Raw genomic sequence first — 17597 nt, forward strand, 5'->3', positions numbered from 1 at the left:
TATATACATACATATATATATATATATTTATTATATGTATATATTTTTATACATATAAAAAATATATATTTTTTTCTTTTAATTGATTTCAGAGAGGAAGGAAGACGGAGAGAGAGATAGAAATATCAATGATAAAAAAATCATTGATCAGCTATCTCTTGCACACCCCCTACTGGGCATTTGCCCTGACCAGGAATGGGACCAGTGACCTCCTGGCTCATAGGTCAATGCTCAACCACAGAGCCATTCCAGCTGGGCTAGCTGGGCTCTTAATAGCACTCAAACATCCTTTATGTCACTAGTCAGCTTCCTCTCCCTCTGGTAGCTTTCAAGATAAACTTTAACCTGTCACACAAGGTTTTTGGACGTTACCTACTTTCTCTTTAGCCCCATTTCTTGCCTTTCTATTTCATATTCTCTATGTTCTAGCCATAACACAGCACAGCACAGCCAATCTCCTAAATGTATTGTGCTCTCTCAGTTTCACGCCTTCACACTTTTTCTGTATGTTTTCATAATAGTTTCATGGAGGTAATTCATATGCTGTACAGTTAACCTGTTCAAATTGTACGATCCAATGTTTTCTTACTATATTCACAGAATTGTGCATCTTTTAACACAATCAATTTTGAAACATTTTCATCATTCTTCAAAGAAACCCTGTATCCATTAGCAGTCACTCCTCATTTCCTTCCACCTCTCCTTGCCAGCCCTGAACAACCACTAATCTACTTTCTGTCTTCATAGATTTGCCTATTCTGAACATTTTATATAAACGGAATCATATAATCAATATGTGGTCTTTTGTGACTGGCTTCTTTCCATAATATTTTCAAGGTTCACCCCTGTTGTAGCATGAATAAGTACTTCATTCCTTTTTGTGACCAAATAATATTCTGTTGTATGGCTATACCACATTTTGTTTATCCATTCAACCGCGGATGGACAGTTGGTTGTTTCCACTTTTTGACTATTGTGAATAACTAGAGGCCCAGTGCACGAATTCATGCATGGGTGAGGTCTGGCCGGCCTATCTTGATGGGGGCCGATCAGGGCTGGGCTGGTTGGGGGAGGGGCCATGGGAGGTTGAGGGGTGCCGATTGGGGCCCCCCAACCTCACATGGCCCTTCCTCTGGCCAGCCTAGCTGCAGTGCACGTCATAGCATCATAGCAACTGGTCATTCCGGTCGTTCCAGTTGCTTGGCTTTTATATATATATATATATATATATATATATATATATATATATATACATATACATATACATATATATATACACACACACACACACACACACATATACATATATATATATATATATATATATATATATATATACACATATATATATATGTATATATATGGATGCTGTGATAAACATTTGTGTACAAGTATTTGTGTGGATATATGTTTTCACTTTTCTTAGGTATAGAACTGGGAGTAAAATTGCTGGGTCATATGGATGTTTAACCTTTGGAGGATTGACCAAACTCTTTTCCAAAGCAGCTGTACCATTTTACAGTCTCTCTGGCAGTATATAATAGTTCCAATATTTTCATTTACTTGCCAACTTTTACTTATTATTTATCATGTTATTATAGTCATCATATTGGATATGAAGTTATCTGTCACTGTAGCTTTGATTTGTATTTTCCTAATGAATAATGATGTTGAATATATTTTCATGTGCCTATTGGCCATTTGAATATTTTCTTTGAAGAAATGTTTATTTGGCCCAGCCAGCATGGCCAGTGGTTGAGTGTTGACCTATGAACCAGGAGTCATGGTTTGATTCCCTATCGGGGCATATGCTCGGGTTCCTGGCTTGATCCCCAGTGTGGGGCATGCAGGAAGCAGTTGATCAATGATTCTCTCTCATCATTGATGTTTCTCTCACTCTCTCTCTTCCTCTCTGAAATCAATAAAAATATATTTTTTAAAAAAGAAATGTTTATTTGAATCCTTTATTCATTTTAATGGATTATTTGTCTTATTATTTAGTTGTAAGAATTCTTTATATATTTTAGATGCAAGTCCCTTATCAGATATATTTAGGTCTTTGATCCAATTTGAGTAAATTTTTGTGTATGATGTGAAGTGGTAAGTATGTGCAGTTTCATTCTTTGCATGTGGATATTCAGTTCCTCCACACCATTTGTTGAAGAGACTATTGTTTCCCCACTGAATTTTTTTAGCACCCCTGTCAAAAAATCAATTGATCTTAAATGTGAGGTTTTATGTCTGAACTCTCAGTTGTATCCCATTGATCTATATGACTACTTCATGTTTTTCTAACTTTTGTTTTAGAATGTCTTATCTGCCCTTTCCACCTGGGTAAACTACTTCATGATTCTTTTACCAAAAGCTTTCCTTTCCCTAGCATATCTTTGGCATACCTCTATATACTTACAGCATAGTGCTGTGCTCATCACTCTTCTGTGGCATGCATATATAATATACACACATATATATTCTTCAGTAGTTAGTAAGCTTTTGGAGAGTAGGGATTGGACTTTCATATATGAATCCCAGAGCTGTCCATTTCTAGTTGCCATCAGAAGATTGAATAGACATTTTTATTTATTAATTGAAATTTATTATACCTTTCTTTTTTATTTACTCATCTGTCAGATACTTATTGAATACCTGTCATGTGCCAGGCACTGTTCTAGGCTCTGGGGATACAGCAGCAAACAAAACAGTCCCCTGCACTCATGAAGCTTTCATTCCAGTAGGGGGAAACAGACAATATACAAATAGTTGGATGGTTGCCAATAAAACCAGCAAGGAAATCCATTTTGCAAGAAAGGGGGTCAAGACTGGTGATACAGAATTTGAAATTGTCTTCAAAAAGTTGATACTTTAAACTGTATAGTAATAAAATCACTAAGAAATTTGAGTATATAAAAAGAACATGACTGCAGAGAGAGTCTTCAGAATATCCAAATTTGGGGAGGGGGGTAATCTAAAGGTAGAAAAACCATAAGAGTAGAATTCTGGAAACCAAGAGAAAAATATATAGAATGGTAAAGGTGAATTAAGCCTAAGAACAAATTATGGATTCAGATTGTTAGATAGTCATTGATAATCTTAAGAATTAAATTTCAGGAGAGTTGTTGGAGCCAGATTTTAAGAGTCCTCCGGGGAGAGGTCAATGGGGGTAAAAGGAGATGTGTAATACTTTAAACTATAAATAATTTAAATTAAAATAAATAAATTTTAAGAGAGAGATTGAATCCTAGGACTTTTTTGCAACAGTGGAACTGTGCTATGATTTTTTTCTTACTCCTTAATGATGTATCCATAAATGAGGAATTTAAATGTATATACGTAGATGGTGTTTTTTTCATTGTTGTTTTTTTTTGTGGGTTTTTTTTTTTTTTATCTCTGTAGGACTTCTTTTTTTCCCCCTGAGAGACCTAAAAATTTATTCCATAAAGAATCTCTCTCAGAGTTGTTATCCATTGAATTTCTTTCATTTTGAAAGCCTTTATGTCTTTTAATTTTGTCATTCCTTCTATCAGAATGTGTTAGTCTTAGGTCAATCATTTGACCATTTATATAAGTAGTTGCTGTGTGTATATATATGTAGATAGTTGAATGTAAGCAGTTAATGTGTAACTTTGTGTTTTCTTTTTTTCCTTTGGAATAGTGACAGAAATGTTGGTGAATGTTCTTAGTATTTGCTCTGATGATGAACTGATGACTGAAGGTGAAGACCAGTTTGATGGTATGATTATTCATTTTACTATTTTTTTCATTGTGAAATGGTATCTTTTGAACTGCCAGCTTCAGTACACACTCTTTTGCAAAATATAGTCATTGATCTCAAATGACTATGCTATTTGATAAATAACAGTCACTTTTTCAGATACTATTTATTTTAAGATTTTTAAAATAACTTTAATGATTTTATTTTTGTTCATTTGTATGGGGAAGAAGATGAATTTTGGGGAAAGGAGAATTTGGAAGAAAGCACAGAAGGAAAGGAAAACTGAAGGTGTAAAAGGATGTGGTTCTTCATGAATATAGACACTGCTTAGAGAAGGAAGGATAAAAATGCTCTTTGTTTTATTGGCACAATATTGCTTAGTGCATCAAAATTTTGTTGTTACTTCTTTCCAAAAAGAAAAGTAGGCTGTCCCAACTTATGAGTGAGTAGTTGTGTTCTAAGAAATCACATGCTGGTTAAGTTTGAGATTCAGAAAGCATATTTTCCATAGAAACAAGGTTATACCAATACAGGGTTGTTAGTTCTTATGAAAGCCAATCAGCCTTTGTACCTAATGTGCATTTGTAGTATAAATACTACAGATACAGAAACAAAATTCCTTTTATTTTTTGTTTTGAAATTTTTATTTTAAACTTTTAAATTTAAATATTTATTTAAACTTAATTCATTGAGTAAATAAGTACATAAATAACTTATAAGCTAAAAACTTCATTTTCTTCCATATCCCTTCATCTCTTTGTTGTAGCATACTTTTCATAGTTATAAGCAGTATATAAAATGTTCCCATGTATTAAACATGGTTTGTATATTGGTAAAATTTAATGACTATTTATTTCTAAGTATTAATATATAATAGTTTTCATAGTTAATTTCATATTTTTTGGCATTTGGGTAACTTAAGATATCCTATTATGAATAACATAATAAACATTTGTACAATAGTTTTTATTTTCCTTCTTGGAATAAATTTCTAGAAGAGCATTATAGAGTAAAGAATATAAATTTTAGCTTTATTATTTTAGCTATGAATTGCCAGATTACTTTGCAGAAGAACTGAACCAGTATAAAGTGCTTCTAGCAACAAATCCATAGATCTATTTCTCCACAGGCCCACCTCATTGGATTTTGCTCATTTTTACTTATTTTGTTTGGTGGCTATATAGTAAGAAATTATAGTTGGTTTAATTTACATTTAATTTACATTTTCTTGAAGTTAAGGGAAGAAATTACTGTCTACTTTTCTAACAGTGTAAACCATCCATTTCAGTTGACCACTTATCAAGTAAAATCTGAGTAAAAACTATTGTGATATTTCTCTATTTACAAACAGGTTTGATTCTTAAACCCTGTTGTAAGCCCGTCTGTTCAAAGTGTCCGTGTGCAAGTGTCTGCAGTTGCCATCTGTTGGTGGCAGGCAGAGATATGCTTTTTTTCACTCTAGTTTGTTATAACAGAGTAAAATAAATTATGTAGTTTTTTTTGGGGGGGGGGGGCTTTACTGAATAATACTTATTTTTCCTTATTTTGATTATCTCTCTTTTTCATGTTTGTGTACAAGTTTTTAATTTTAACATGTTTCATATTTGTCTTTTCCATACAATTTTTTAAAAATATTTTTTATTCATTTCAGAGAGGAAAGGAGGAGAGAAAGATAGAAACATCAATGATGAGCAGTCATTACTGATTGACTGCCTCCTGCATGACCCCCACTGGGGACCAAGCCCACAACCCAGGCATGTGCCCACACCAGGAATCAAACTGTGACCTCCTTGTTCCGAGGTTGATGCTAAACCACTGAGCCACCCTGGCTGGGCTATACAGTTTTTAAATAGTTCTAATTAAGTATTTCTTTTCCCTGTTCTGCTACCACCTTTTTAAGGCTAGGTCTGGGTTCAGATTCTAGTTCCTTATAATGGCTGTGTGGCCTCAGTAAGTTACTCAACCTTTCTGAGCCTCAATTTTCTTATCTTCTAAGTGAAGATAATGGTAACTACTTCATAATGTTATAGGTATTGATATGACTGAAATAATTTTTGGTACATAGCCACTAATATTTTCAGATACATTTTTGTGTTAATTTGCCAAATTCTGTGAAATACCTAGTGTGAGTTTTCATTGGGTTATATTAAAACCATATCTAGCCCTAGCCTGTTTGGGTCAGTGGATAGAGCGTCGGCCCTCAGACTGAAGGGTCCTGGGTTTGATTACGGTCAAGGGCACTTAGCTCGGTTGCAGGTTCTATCCCTGGCTCTGGTCGGAGCTCATGCGGGAGAAAACCAGTTGAGGTGTCTCTCTCACATTGATGTTTCTCTCTGTCTCTTCCCCCTCCACTCTCTCTAAAAATCAACAGAAAAATATCCTTGGGTGAGGATTAACAAAAAACAATATCTAAATCTAGGAAGTTTAAAAAAATTTAGTTTTCCAAACTAAGATCAAGCTCTTTTGCTCTATATAATTAGTTCACTTACTATCTTACTATAATTACTCTATTTAATACATAATTATTCCATTTAAAATTACAATTTTTCTTTGAAAAAAATCTGTTATTAAGTTAAATTAATACTTTAGTATTTTATATTCTTATTACTATTACTATTATAACTGGTTATCTCTGAGAATATATAAAGTAATGACATATTTGTGGGTTTATCCAGTGTTCAACAGCTTAGATCAGAAAAATTATTTCCTATGATAATTTTTATTTTGTTTCTCTTAACTTAAAAATAAGTCATTATCAAAAAGCTGATACTATTTATTTTCTATATTGTTCCCTTTTATTCTTTAAAAATTATATCAATATTGCTAATAGTATGTTAAATAGGAGTGATGATAGGTAATGCTTCAGTCCTCTTCCTATAATAAAAAGAAAAGAAGTTTCTGTTAAGTCTAGGATAGTATGTGGTTTAAATACCTATGATTTATATGAATATAGACACTAAATCTTTTTTGGAAATTTGATTGGAAATATAAAGTACTATTATTATAGTTCTGAGATTTAATGTGTCTTATCAGTATTTTCCCTGTCAGTGATAAATTATGCTTATTCATGCAATTGTTATATCATTCTTACCCTCCGGGGATGAATCACATTTGATTATTAAAGAGGCAGTGTGGAAAGGATCAGTGGGTCAGGTGTCTCAGCGCTACCATTATACTTCTAGCTGTGTAATCCTGAAAAAGTTACCTAATTTCTCAGGATCTTCTCATCTGTAGATTGAGGGAATAATAGAGAGGATGAAGATTCTTTCCCACTCTTAAGTAATTTAAAAATTGGTAGCACTATTTATGACAGTGTGTCTATAAGAAAATAAAATGAATTCCTTTTTTCTTCACCTTTATACTCAGGTATTAGAAGCAAGGACTCCCAAGAAAATCTTAAGAGTATGGGTCTTAGAGTCTGCATGGGGGAATGAGAGTGAGTAGTGGAGGAAGAACACTGAGGAATGAGGAAAGGGGGAGAAAATTAGGATAGGTGCTGGGCCGGGACAGGGAAAAGAGCTTCGGGAAGTAGGTTTATTTTTCTTTCTTACTCATATTTCTTCATTTCTTTCCCAAAACTCTGTCCATCTTTTCTTCTTTCTTTTCACCATGATAGCATGTCTTCTGTCCTCTCCTCCTTTTTCTATTCAGCAATGGAACCATCCTATGGACTGGGCCTGGGGAGAAATCCAACTTAGAACTAAAACTTGGTTGGGCAGGGATTTCTGTAGAGACAGAATAAGGGTTTAGCTTTTCTGTGGGAAAAGGGAGAGAGCAAGATTGGAGATTTCCCAGTAGCAGGAAGGAAAGAGTAATTTTTGCATATTCAGGTTTGAAATTGAGTGAAGGAATAAGATTCTTTTCCTTTTTAAGTTATGGCCTTTGGTTTTCTGTATTGTTTAATAATGTATGTGTGGGGTTATTGTTAAGTCAAATATTTGCATAAACATATTGCATGTATAAATGCACATAGCATTCATTTTAGAGGTATTATTTAATCTTTAAAGAATTTTTGAACACTGATTTTTGTGATATCTTGAGTTTTGTAAAGAAAATACATAACTCATATGTACTTTAGTTTTACTAAACTAAAACTTTGCATTTCCTATAATTGGAATCATGTATCTCACTCAGCATTAGAATGGAAGATATGGAAAGCCCAGATGAAACATCTCTGCTGCCTACTCTTAGAGCTATTACTTGCTTTGAAACAGTCTGTCACTATTTCTGCAAAAAGTTGTCCCTCAAACTTCCAGATTCTGTTAGGAACAAAAAGCACATACTATTGATCCTGAGTATGAGCAAAGATTCTACGCTTCAGATTCAAGAAGTTGTGTGCTCTTGTTATTATGAAGCGCGGGAGGCTTAGTCTTTCCTTCATTGGGAGTGGGTGAGGTTTTCCACCGAGGTAGTTAATAAAGTTACCTACATTTCTCTGTATATACTACAGATTTTGCAGATGTTGGTGTCCTTGAAGAACCACATGAGTTTGTATCATATTTGTGTCATTACCTTTCACTTAACATACTTCCATGAGTGATACATTTCTTTAGGGGTATTAATATAAATGTGCAATTGTTGTTAGCACAGTCTTTTATCAGTCTTATGTGTTTTCACATGTATTTTTGTCCCTAATTTGTCTACTCTCACTAAATATTATACTCATTCTGTCCCTAATTTCTTCTGAACACATATCTTTTAAGAATCTTTCCTTTAGAGCTCTATACAGTGGCATCCTTCTTTTATTTACCACATCCTACAATACTACATTTTTCAAATTTCAAATATGAGGGTCTTCATTTTTCTCTCTTTCTACATTCATTCTTCAGTACCACTGCCAAGTTAAATTTCTATCTTTTTATTTGTCTCAACCACCTTTTTTCCATCATTCACTTCCTTTTTTCTGGACTCTCCATCTGAAGAACGGCTCATATATGGCAATAAAAAAGGTACAGACCAGACAGAGTAACATTGTTTTGAAATATGACTTCATAAGTTGTCCTCATGTCCATGTAAGTCAGCACATTCATTGAGTACTATTTATGCAGAGTCCTCTTGGGCCTTGTGAAAATTTAGTTTAAGTTTTATCTAAGTTAGAATTTGATATTTTTAGAAGTCATATTCCAAGATATCTGTCTTTCTGTGCATGAAAATATTTTCCCCTCTTTTTCATCCCTCTTGTTTTTAAATTTCATTCTTTTGCTTATTTGTAATGTTTTGTACTTTTCCCTGCATGATTAGGGGTGTTTGATTGTCTGTCTATTCCCCAAAGTAATTTTACTGTGGACATTTACTTTAATATTATGCATGATGTGTTTGTAGACTGATTTAAAATCCTGATTTGTACAATGCGTTTATATTCCAATGAATTTTTAAATTTGAAATCCGTAGTTTACATAGTATTCAGTTTTACAGGTATATAAATTAAGACTGAAAATTCAGTATACTTCATTACAGTCATCTTCCCCCATCCTCATACCCCTTTCCTAGCTATTTAAAAAATTTTGTCAATTTTAAAACAAAATGTATATATTAATTTATTTTAGGAGAATCAGACTTACTTTATATCCTTGGATAAAATACTTAGTAAACTTGATTTATTTGTCTATAAAATGAGGAGATTGAACTTTGCAATATCTTTAATGTCTTTTCAAATTCTAATATTCTACAATTCTGAGACTTTTAGTTTTTGTTTTGTTTTGTTTCATCTTAAAAATACCTGTGTGGTGCCATGGTACCAGCACCATTTTGGACTTGTAAAAGCTGTAGCTTTAGTACTCATAATATTGCCCTTCATAGCACCATAAAGATGGTCATGGAGCCTATTTTCTCTAAAATGTGTCTTTTGTTTTCATCTTTGAGATTGGATTTTTTTTTCCTGTTTCCTTGCAGTAAGGTCCAGTCATCGTCTTAGTTTTTAATTATATATGTTTGTGGGATGCTTGAATTTTAAATGAGATGCTCTAGCCCAGAAGACTATAATTGTTCAGATCTTTGTATACCTAAGGCCCCTTTTGGTCCAGTGTCTTTAACCTTTCCTTAACTTTCTTCTCAACCATGGTGCTTCCCTATGTGTGTTTTCATCATGCTGAAGCACAGCTCTAAGAAACCACACTCTTGGGTTCAGAGTGATTCTAGATGCTGTATATGAGATGACAGGACTGAGATTGTTGTTCTTTTTAGTGTTTCATCAGCTAAATATTCAGTTATTTTGGTATGTTCTCTTCTGTATCAGTGATAGACAGCACAGCTAACCCTTTAGAAATGAAGCATTAGAGAGCATATGAGATCTTGCTCCTCAGCAATTGTCCTCATTTTTGGCTCAAATAAAGTAATAAAAATTCTCAAAAGGAAGGAGAAAGAGAAAACGAAATATGAAAGAAAGAAAGAAAGAAGAAATGAAGTATTAGTGATCCTTTAGATATTTTTTAGGGAGTCTTTTCTCATTGCTCACTCTCTTTGTGCCATACTCACTTAGGGAGGGAAGAACTTGTATATATTTGTATGACCTTAGAAGATACATAGTTTATGAGGTTGAGATGCACATTGTTGTTGAAATGCCTTGTATGGCCCTTAGTTCTGGGTCACCTGCATAGTAGTGGCTTCATACCATTATTTTTAGAGAGCAAGGGAGCTTATTTTGTCATAGCATAATGAGATATTTCCCCAGCCTGCATGTCAAAGGCTCTTATTATAGTTAGACAGAAAATTATAGGCTACTACCAGTTTTTTCTGTTAGTCTGCATGCCATTGGCTCTCATGAGAATTAAACAAAGACTGTAGGGTTGTTATCATTTTTTTTGTCATTTGTTTTGTGATACAGGTTGGGTTGTAGTTTCTTTCCCATTGCCGTTTTATTAATTATTCAGTAGTGCGAGAGTCATAAAGTTTATGGGTTACTTTTCATTTTCATCTGTATCAGATCCCAGTATTAGATCAATGCCGAGCTAAACATTAAAGGAGTAAGAAGCTTTTTGACATGAGTTTATCTAGTCTCCTCCATTTGAGCTGGTGGCAGGGGCCTGGTGTTGGTTCATATGAGTGTGGAACAGGCTAATACAGCGATTCTCAACCTGTGGGTCGCGACCCATTTGGCAGTCAAACGACCCTTTCACAGGGTTCGCCTAAGACCATCCTGCATATCAGATATTTACATTACGATTCATAACAGTAGCACTATTACAGTTATGAAGTAGCAACGAAAATAATTTTATGGTTGGGGTCACAGCATAAGTAACTGTATTTAAAGGGTCAGAAGGTTGAGAACCCCTGGCCTAATAGAATGGTGCAAGTCAATGCCCTAAACCTGAGTCTTTATTTATTCCATTGAAAGTAGGTTCAGCTGCCGCTCGGAAAGAAATCATAAGAAACAAAATTCGAGCAATTGGCAAGATGGCAAGAGTCTTCTCTGTTCTCAGGTAATGATACATTTTTCTAATTATTTGTTTCAGAGAAATTATTTGTATTGTACTTTGTTAACAAGCAGTGTCCTGTTTGTCATCTAAAAGCAGTATAGTAGTATTCTCCCTGTAAAGAAGTTCTACATTTACACATTGAAGAGGGGAACAGGTTCCTTTGAAACTAGGGTTTTTGACCCTTGTGATTACTATTATTCACCTTTGGTATCTCTTGTCCTTTGTGATAAAAGAATCTATACATTGAAAATTAAAGCAAGCTAAGAAGGAAAGGGCCACTTCTTAGAGTATTTTTTATGAACTTGCTCATCTGTATAAGAAGTCCCTTTTGTTGGAGCCACAAATTGTCTTCCTGGGGCTCATCTAGGAAGGGTACACATGAATGGGTCAGTCCCACTGATGATAAACCTTACCATATATTTATTTAATAAAGGTTTTCAGAAAAAACAATGTATGCCTCAGTAGTAAGGTACAACCTCATATCTGAAGCATTTAGAATAGGGGAAAACGTATATCTTGCAATTGAGGAAAATATGGTAATAGTAATGCACATAATAAATTACATACATGGGCTATATCTGGGCCTGCCTTCTCTTTTAAACTAAGAACTTATTGGATGTCTCTGATGTTTGTTATATCTCTGCTATAGGGAGGAGAGTGAAAGTGTGCTGACACTCAAGGGTCTGACTCCCACAGGAATGTTGCCTAGTGGAGTGTTGGCTGGAGGACGGCAGACCCTGCAAAGTGGTAATGATGTTATGCAACTTGCTGTGCCTCAGATGGACTGGGGCACACCTCACTCTTTTGCTAACAATACACATAATGCATGCAGGGAATTCCTTCTGCTTTTTAGTTCCTGTCTCAGCAGCTGACATAGGTGGAATACTCTATGATAGGTAGTATCTGATTAATAACGTGAGCAGGGCAGAAAATTGACAGAATGAGTATTCATTTCAATTGAAAATAATAGTCTCTCAGCTTTTCATAAAATGATATGGGAGCAGATCATATCATAATGTCTGAAATATTTATTTACTTTATTTATTTATCGATTTCATTCACCCTTTTCTTTTAAAAGCCCCAGTTTCAGAATGTGAATCCAGGATATGCTATACCGTATTACTAAAATGGAAATGTAATTTCAACTTTCTTATTTTTTTTAATTTATGTAATTGTATTCGACTATGCTTTTATTATCAGATACTTAATTTTAGAAGTAATAATATGCTTGGGCCCCAGAACATTACTTATGCACTTACTTGCTAAAAGATTTGTGCAAGGTTTTGTACCCTGGTAAATGATGCCAAAGTTTGTTTTCTGTGGTGTTTGTCAAATGTTCTATGTATAATCGACTGTCTGTAACATGCTGTTTTCTTCCTCTGCAGATGTAGCTGCTTTCCTAAATCTGTCTGTCTTTCTTTAGGTTAGCTGTATGTCTGTAAAAGTATGTTAAATTACTCTATCAGACACTTGTCTGCCTTTTGATGTAGAAGCAACTTGTAGCACCTTGTTTTGAAGTTTGCTGCATTCCAGTTGCTGCACTTTGTGCATTCTGAACATGAATGTAACATTAGATATTAAGTCATTGTTATAAGGGGTTAAATTTAAATCCTGTAAGTCAAAATCGAAAGGGTGTTATTAAGTGTGCCTTTATTTTGCATGAAAATAAAAAGAATTATACGTAAAGCATTCCTGTAATCTGGCTCATTGAATATTTTATATTTTTTAAAAAAACTTTTTTTTTTTTTTTTTTTTTTTTAGTAAATATTTGTGTAAAACACTGGGTTAACTTTTTGAAAGCCCATTACAGATTAAATAGAAGAGAGTGTTGTGAATGTTGTAGACTATGCACAGTAACTCAAAGTCTAGATTTCTTTCCCTTGTGGTTGGAAAGCAAAAATGTGATATGAAAGCTTAATTGATGTTTTATTGTAGCCACTTTTGACAGCCCTCCAAGGGTCACTGCTCTATTAAAACAGGCAGCAACAGATCCAATGTTTTCCTTAGTCATGATTAACAATTTCTTTTTGGTGTTATAATTAGGAAATGTCTAAAGCAAAAACAAAAGGAAATTTTAATTTAAAGTTTAAGATAAATTTAAATTAGATTGGTTTTTCACAATTTCATTTCACTCAATCTCATAATAAATGCTTAAATAAATAAAAATAGTATTTCCTGTAGACAAATAATTTCTACTTGCAGCCTATTTATGTTGTATTTTATATGTTATTGTGTTGTCTGCTACCACCACTGGCATATGTGAGAAATACAGCTATGTTTTGAAATTGTAGTTTCAAATTTTTATTCTGGATGAGGTCTTCTTTTTTTATTTATTTACAAATCTGCTTTTATTTTTTTTATATCCCTTGCCTTCCATTTTTTATTATATTGCAAACATTAGACAAATGAACTAAAAAGAATTTGATTGAAACAAACTAAAATCTTAAACATTCAATAAAACTTGTAACAGTGTTAATAGAAAAAGGATGAATTTTAATAAGCTTGAAAAATGTTATACCCTTCCCCTTCTTCGTTCAGAAAAGAAAAAGAAAACTGAAAGGGTTTCATACATAACTGAATCATCCTTGGATATATTATTACTTTTACGTTGTTTCCACAACAAACCTTTCTTTCAGATTTCACAATTGGCACCTGCTAATTAGTGCTTTGTTGGCAGTTGGCACTTCTGTTTTTTTAAATTTGCATGCAGCCTGAAGCTCAGTTTTCCACTTTGAAATCACCCTCAACTTCAGGGAAGGATTGAAAGACAACTCTACTGAAGGAACTGTCTGTTTCTAGCATAGAGTGAGTTACTGGTTGGTGCTGAGCTAATGGGGTCCAATTTGAAAAACTAGATAGCTCCCTAGTTCTGTCAGTGATGGGTCTTGATAGAGTGGTTTGACCATTTGGTTGAAGTGATTTCCCAGCATAAGATTAACTTGTTTTGAAACAAATCATGAAACTCATACAAAAGCTGCAATTTTGTGTTTGTTTACAAGCTTATCTAACATTTTGAATTTTAGTAGACACATTTCCTGATGTGAATAACTGAGAATTAACTATTGCAAAAAGGAAGTTTTTAAATTCTAAGAACTCAGTTCTGTTGTCAGAAAACAAAAATTATGTTCTCAATAACTTTAATGTTAATTTGTGATATTTCTCAAGTGTTACTACAAATTGCACAACTCTATTGCAGTCGTATTTAATATTCATATTTTTTGTGCATTTTCTTCATGGAAATTTGATGGAGATCTAGCTCTTTATTGCTAACTTCATCAAGACCTATATGAGAAAATATATGGCCATCTCTGTTTTTAGTAATGTCTAATTCCTCTTGATCATTTACTTGTGTAATACTGTGGAACACAATTTGAGACAGCACTATACTCAAACTTTTTAAGGCCATGTCAAGATTGTCTATAAAACTGAAAACCAAGAAAGGAAAAATAGTGCCTTTCAGATAGAATTTTGCCATTGTCAGATCTGTTTCTTTTCACTTTAATGTTTGCTTCAAATTAACTTTTAATTCTAAGTTTGACATTCAAGTTTGACATGGTATGCAGTTTTGAGTATGATAGCTATTTTGTATTCTGCAAAGAATTTGGAAGCATTTAGAGGCCTCAGGAAAGGACAGAGATTATCATTTGACCTAGAAAACATTTTTATATATCAAATTAAAAGCCCATAGAACAATTTCAAAAGTATAATGTCACATTTCATCATTTTTAAAGTTTATTAGCAGACTTAAACTATTGACACACTCAAAAAAAAAAAAGGACACATGACATCCTTAAAACTTAAAAAAAAACTATTGACACGCTCAAATAAATACTAATTCTTTTAGTGACATGTTTTTATTTTTAATTGCCACATATAATACAAGTTATAAAATATTTCATGTAAAATTACTTCTGTTACTACAAACTCTAAAAATATTCTGATTGGCATTTTCCCCCCGTTCAGTTTCTAAATATAATTAATAAATAGTCCATATTTTGAAGAATAGGTTTTCTAAGGCTGGCCAAGAAAAGATAGGTCATTTATCCCAGTTTTCGGTCTGGGAAAATTCCAAGAGTATTGTCCAAATGTACAGGGCTAGATTTTGTAAATGGTGATTTGTACAGTGGTATACAATAAGTATGTCTGCTTTGATTTACATTTAATGGTTAAGGAGAATTCTTCTCTTTCTTATTCAGTGTTCATCCTACTTCTTTTGGGTCCCCATTTCATTTTAGTATCTGGCTGAGATCAACAACCTTTTGTAATTTAGTCTACTTTAATTCCTTAGACTCACCAATGTCCTTTCACATTAAAAATTGTTTTGGATAAAATTTATTTCTAAATGATATGTACCGCTAAAAGGTTGTTTCAAGAATAATTCTCCTAAGTGGCCTATTCTAGAAGAAACAAAATAGAAGGGATATGCCATTATTGTTGTAAATATTCTCAGTGTGTTTATATGGGTAATGTGGATGATTGGCAATATTGTCAGGCAGTATTGTCCTCATTCTCAATGTGTTTTATACAATTTGAACCCAGAAGTGAGCTAAAGGAATCTTTGACTATAAAATGTATAACTAAATATGTTGAAATTCTCTAAATGAGGTAGAGACAAGCTTTACCAAGAATGCATCTCTTATTTATATGACCTATGTATATGTTCATATCATGAAATAATTAGATTTTATTGCCCATAAGACCTCAGTTCATTCTCTTGATTCCTCTCTAGTTGGTAGCTGGGTTTGAAAAGATGTTAATAGCCATTTATCTGTCTTTACTTGAGAATGTAAGTTATTAGTACCTGTGGCAGATTTGAGTTCATGATAAACTGAACATAAGTGGATTTTATTAAGGCTATAGATATTAATATCTTTAGATATTTGGAACACCAATGTTAGAATAGGAAGGAAGTTCCTCGTAGACAAGAGGGGGGTCCTTTTAGGTTACCCACAAGCAACAGAGCTACAGAACTGTTCTACTTAATGCAATTCACCAAGTTTACTGCCCTTAAATTTCATTGTAGCCATACCAACTTTTTAGAAAGTAAAGAATCTCTTGTTTGTTCTCCTGCTACAATTCTACCATCATAATTTCACCCTAGAGAATTTCCTTGCGATTGTGAAGGGTATGATATAATAAACTTGGAAAATTCTAAGGCCATCAGAATACTGTACTCAAGATGGGTAATTAATACTGGAGTGCATTTGCATGGGTGCTGAGGTGTCTGTGTATACAGAAGGTCTGTGTGTTCTGTGCTCTCAGCAATGTTGTCATAGTGCTGTGTGTAAACTGTGCTGTATCAGGAAGGGGGATTGGATGGGGCTTTCTAATATGGGTATTATGTTAAATTGTAAATGATGATGTAGTATGGGGTACTGTGATGTTTTAAGTGATCATTGCCTTTTCTGCTGTACAATATGACCCTTCTCATCTCTCTCATTCATTTTGCATGCCTCTGCTCACTTCTGTACAGCCACAGTTGAGGCTATTGAGGCTGAAAAAGGTACGATCAGAGTCCTTGCGCTGGGCAGGGAACTGTGGTGTGTGGGTGGGCATCAGAGAATGTCCTGTGGGTGTGTCTTACTCCTACCTTGCACAACCCAAGATGAATCAGACTCACTGACTCATCCAGTTTGTCACATTTCTCTCTCTCTCTCTTTCTCTCTCTCTCTTTTTAATCACAAGGACTGATTTCCATAATGACAATGTGGGTTTACCCCTTTTATAGTATATTATCCAACTAGCATTTAATGTTTCTGAATTCTTTAGAGTACATCATGTTATGCTATAATATTATAGCATTTAAAGTTGCATATAAAAATCTGTTCCATATTTTGCATGATTCTGTGCTACTCAGATTTTTCCCCTAAGTTAAACCCACTCTAGACATAAGTGCAGAAGCTGTCACTATGATTTTGTTGTTGTTGCAGTTTGGGCTAGTGTTTGCTAATAATAATAATATATTCACATATTGCCTTAAAATTACACATTGGCAGATGCTTTGCTGACTCTTGAGTCCCAGGATTTACACATATTAAAGCAACCAGATTACAATCAGTAGTATGGAAATCTTTTCTATGCACATTTTAATGTAGGATACATCATTCCAGATGAAGTAAATGAGAAACTATAACAATTGGAGGAGAATTACCATTTATTTTTATGAACATGCAGTGGATGGCCAGTGAATTAAAGATGACATCTTCTAAAATATGAAACTATAAATATTTTTTTGCTATCAACCAAACACAGATCTAACTCCTGGAGTCATTTCCCACCTTTTTCTTTTCATATTGGTGGTGATGGAGTGATGATACCTTGGCCTTAAAGATAGGTCTGATCTGCTAAATTTTAACTTTACTTTTCTCCTCCCAAGCTTTTGACACAGATTTGTATGTTGAGGATTAACCTTGTTTAGCCTCCTCACTTGTCTATTATGGATGCTGCCTTACTGTGATGGTCCTGGTGAT

At 33.8% G+C, this 17597-nt stretch overlaps 1 protein-coding gene across 3 annotated transcripts in view; it reads left to right on the forward strand.

Moving 5' to 3' along the window:
* Nucleotides 1-17597, forward strand: part of PPP3CB (protein phosphatase 3 catalytic subunit beta) — a 52955-nt gene that overhangs the window by 33403 nt on the left and 1955 nt on the right. The window contains exons 10-14 of one of the 3 annotated variants that reach the window (XM_081105249.1): nucleotides 3653-3730; nucleotides 8635-8661; nucleotides 11046-11130; nucleotides 11777-11874; nucleotides 16601-16630. In XM_081105249.1, the coding sequence (XP_080961375.1) occupies nucleotides 3653-3730; nucleotides 8635-8661; nucleotides 11046-11130; nucleotides 11777-11874; nucleotides 16601-16630 (318 nt within the window). The remainder of the gene's footprint in view (nucleotides 1-3652; nucleotides 3731-8634; nucleotides 8662-11045; nucleotides 11131-11776; nucleotides 11875-16600; nucleotides 16631-17597) is intronic. The other 2 variants (XM_081105250.1, XM_081105251.1) reach the window with 2 other exon arrangements.

Source organism: Myotis nattereri, assembly GCF_964212035.1.
Source record: "Myotis nattereri genome assembly, chromosome: 13".
NCBI lineage: Eukaryota > Metazoa > Chordata > Mammalia > Chiroptera > Vespertilionidae > Myotis > Myotis nattereri.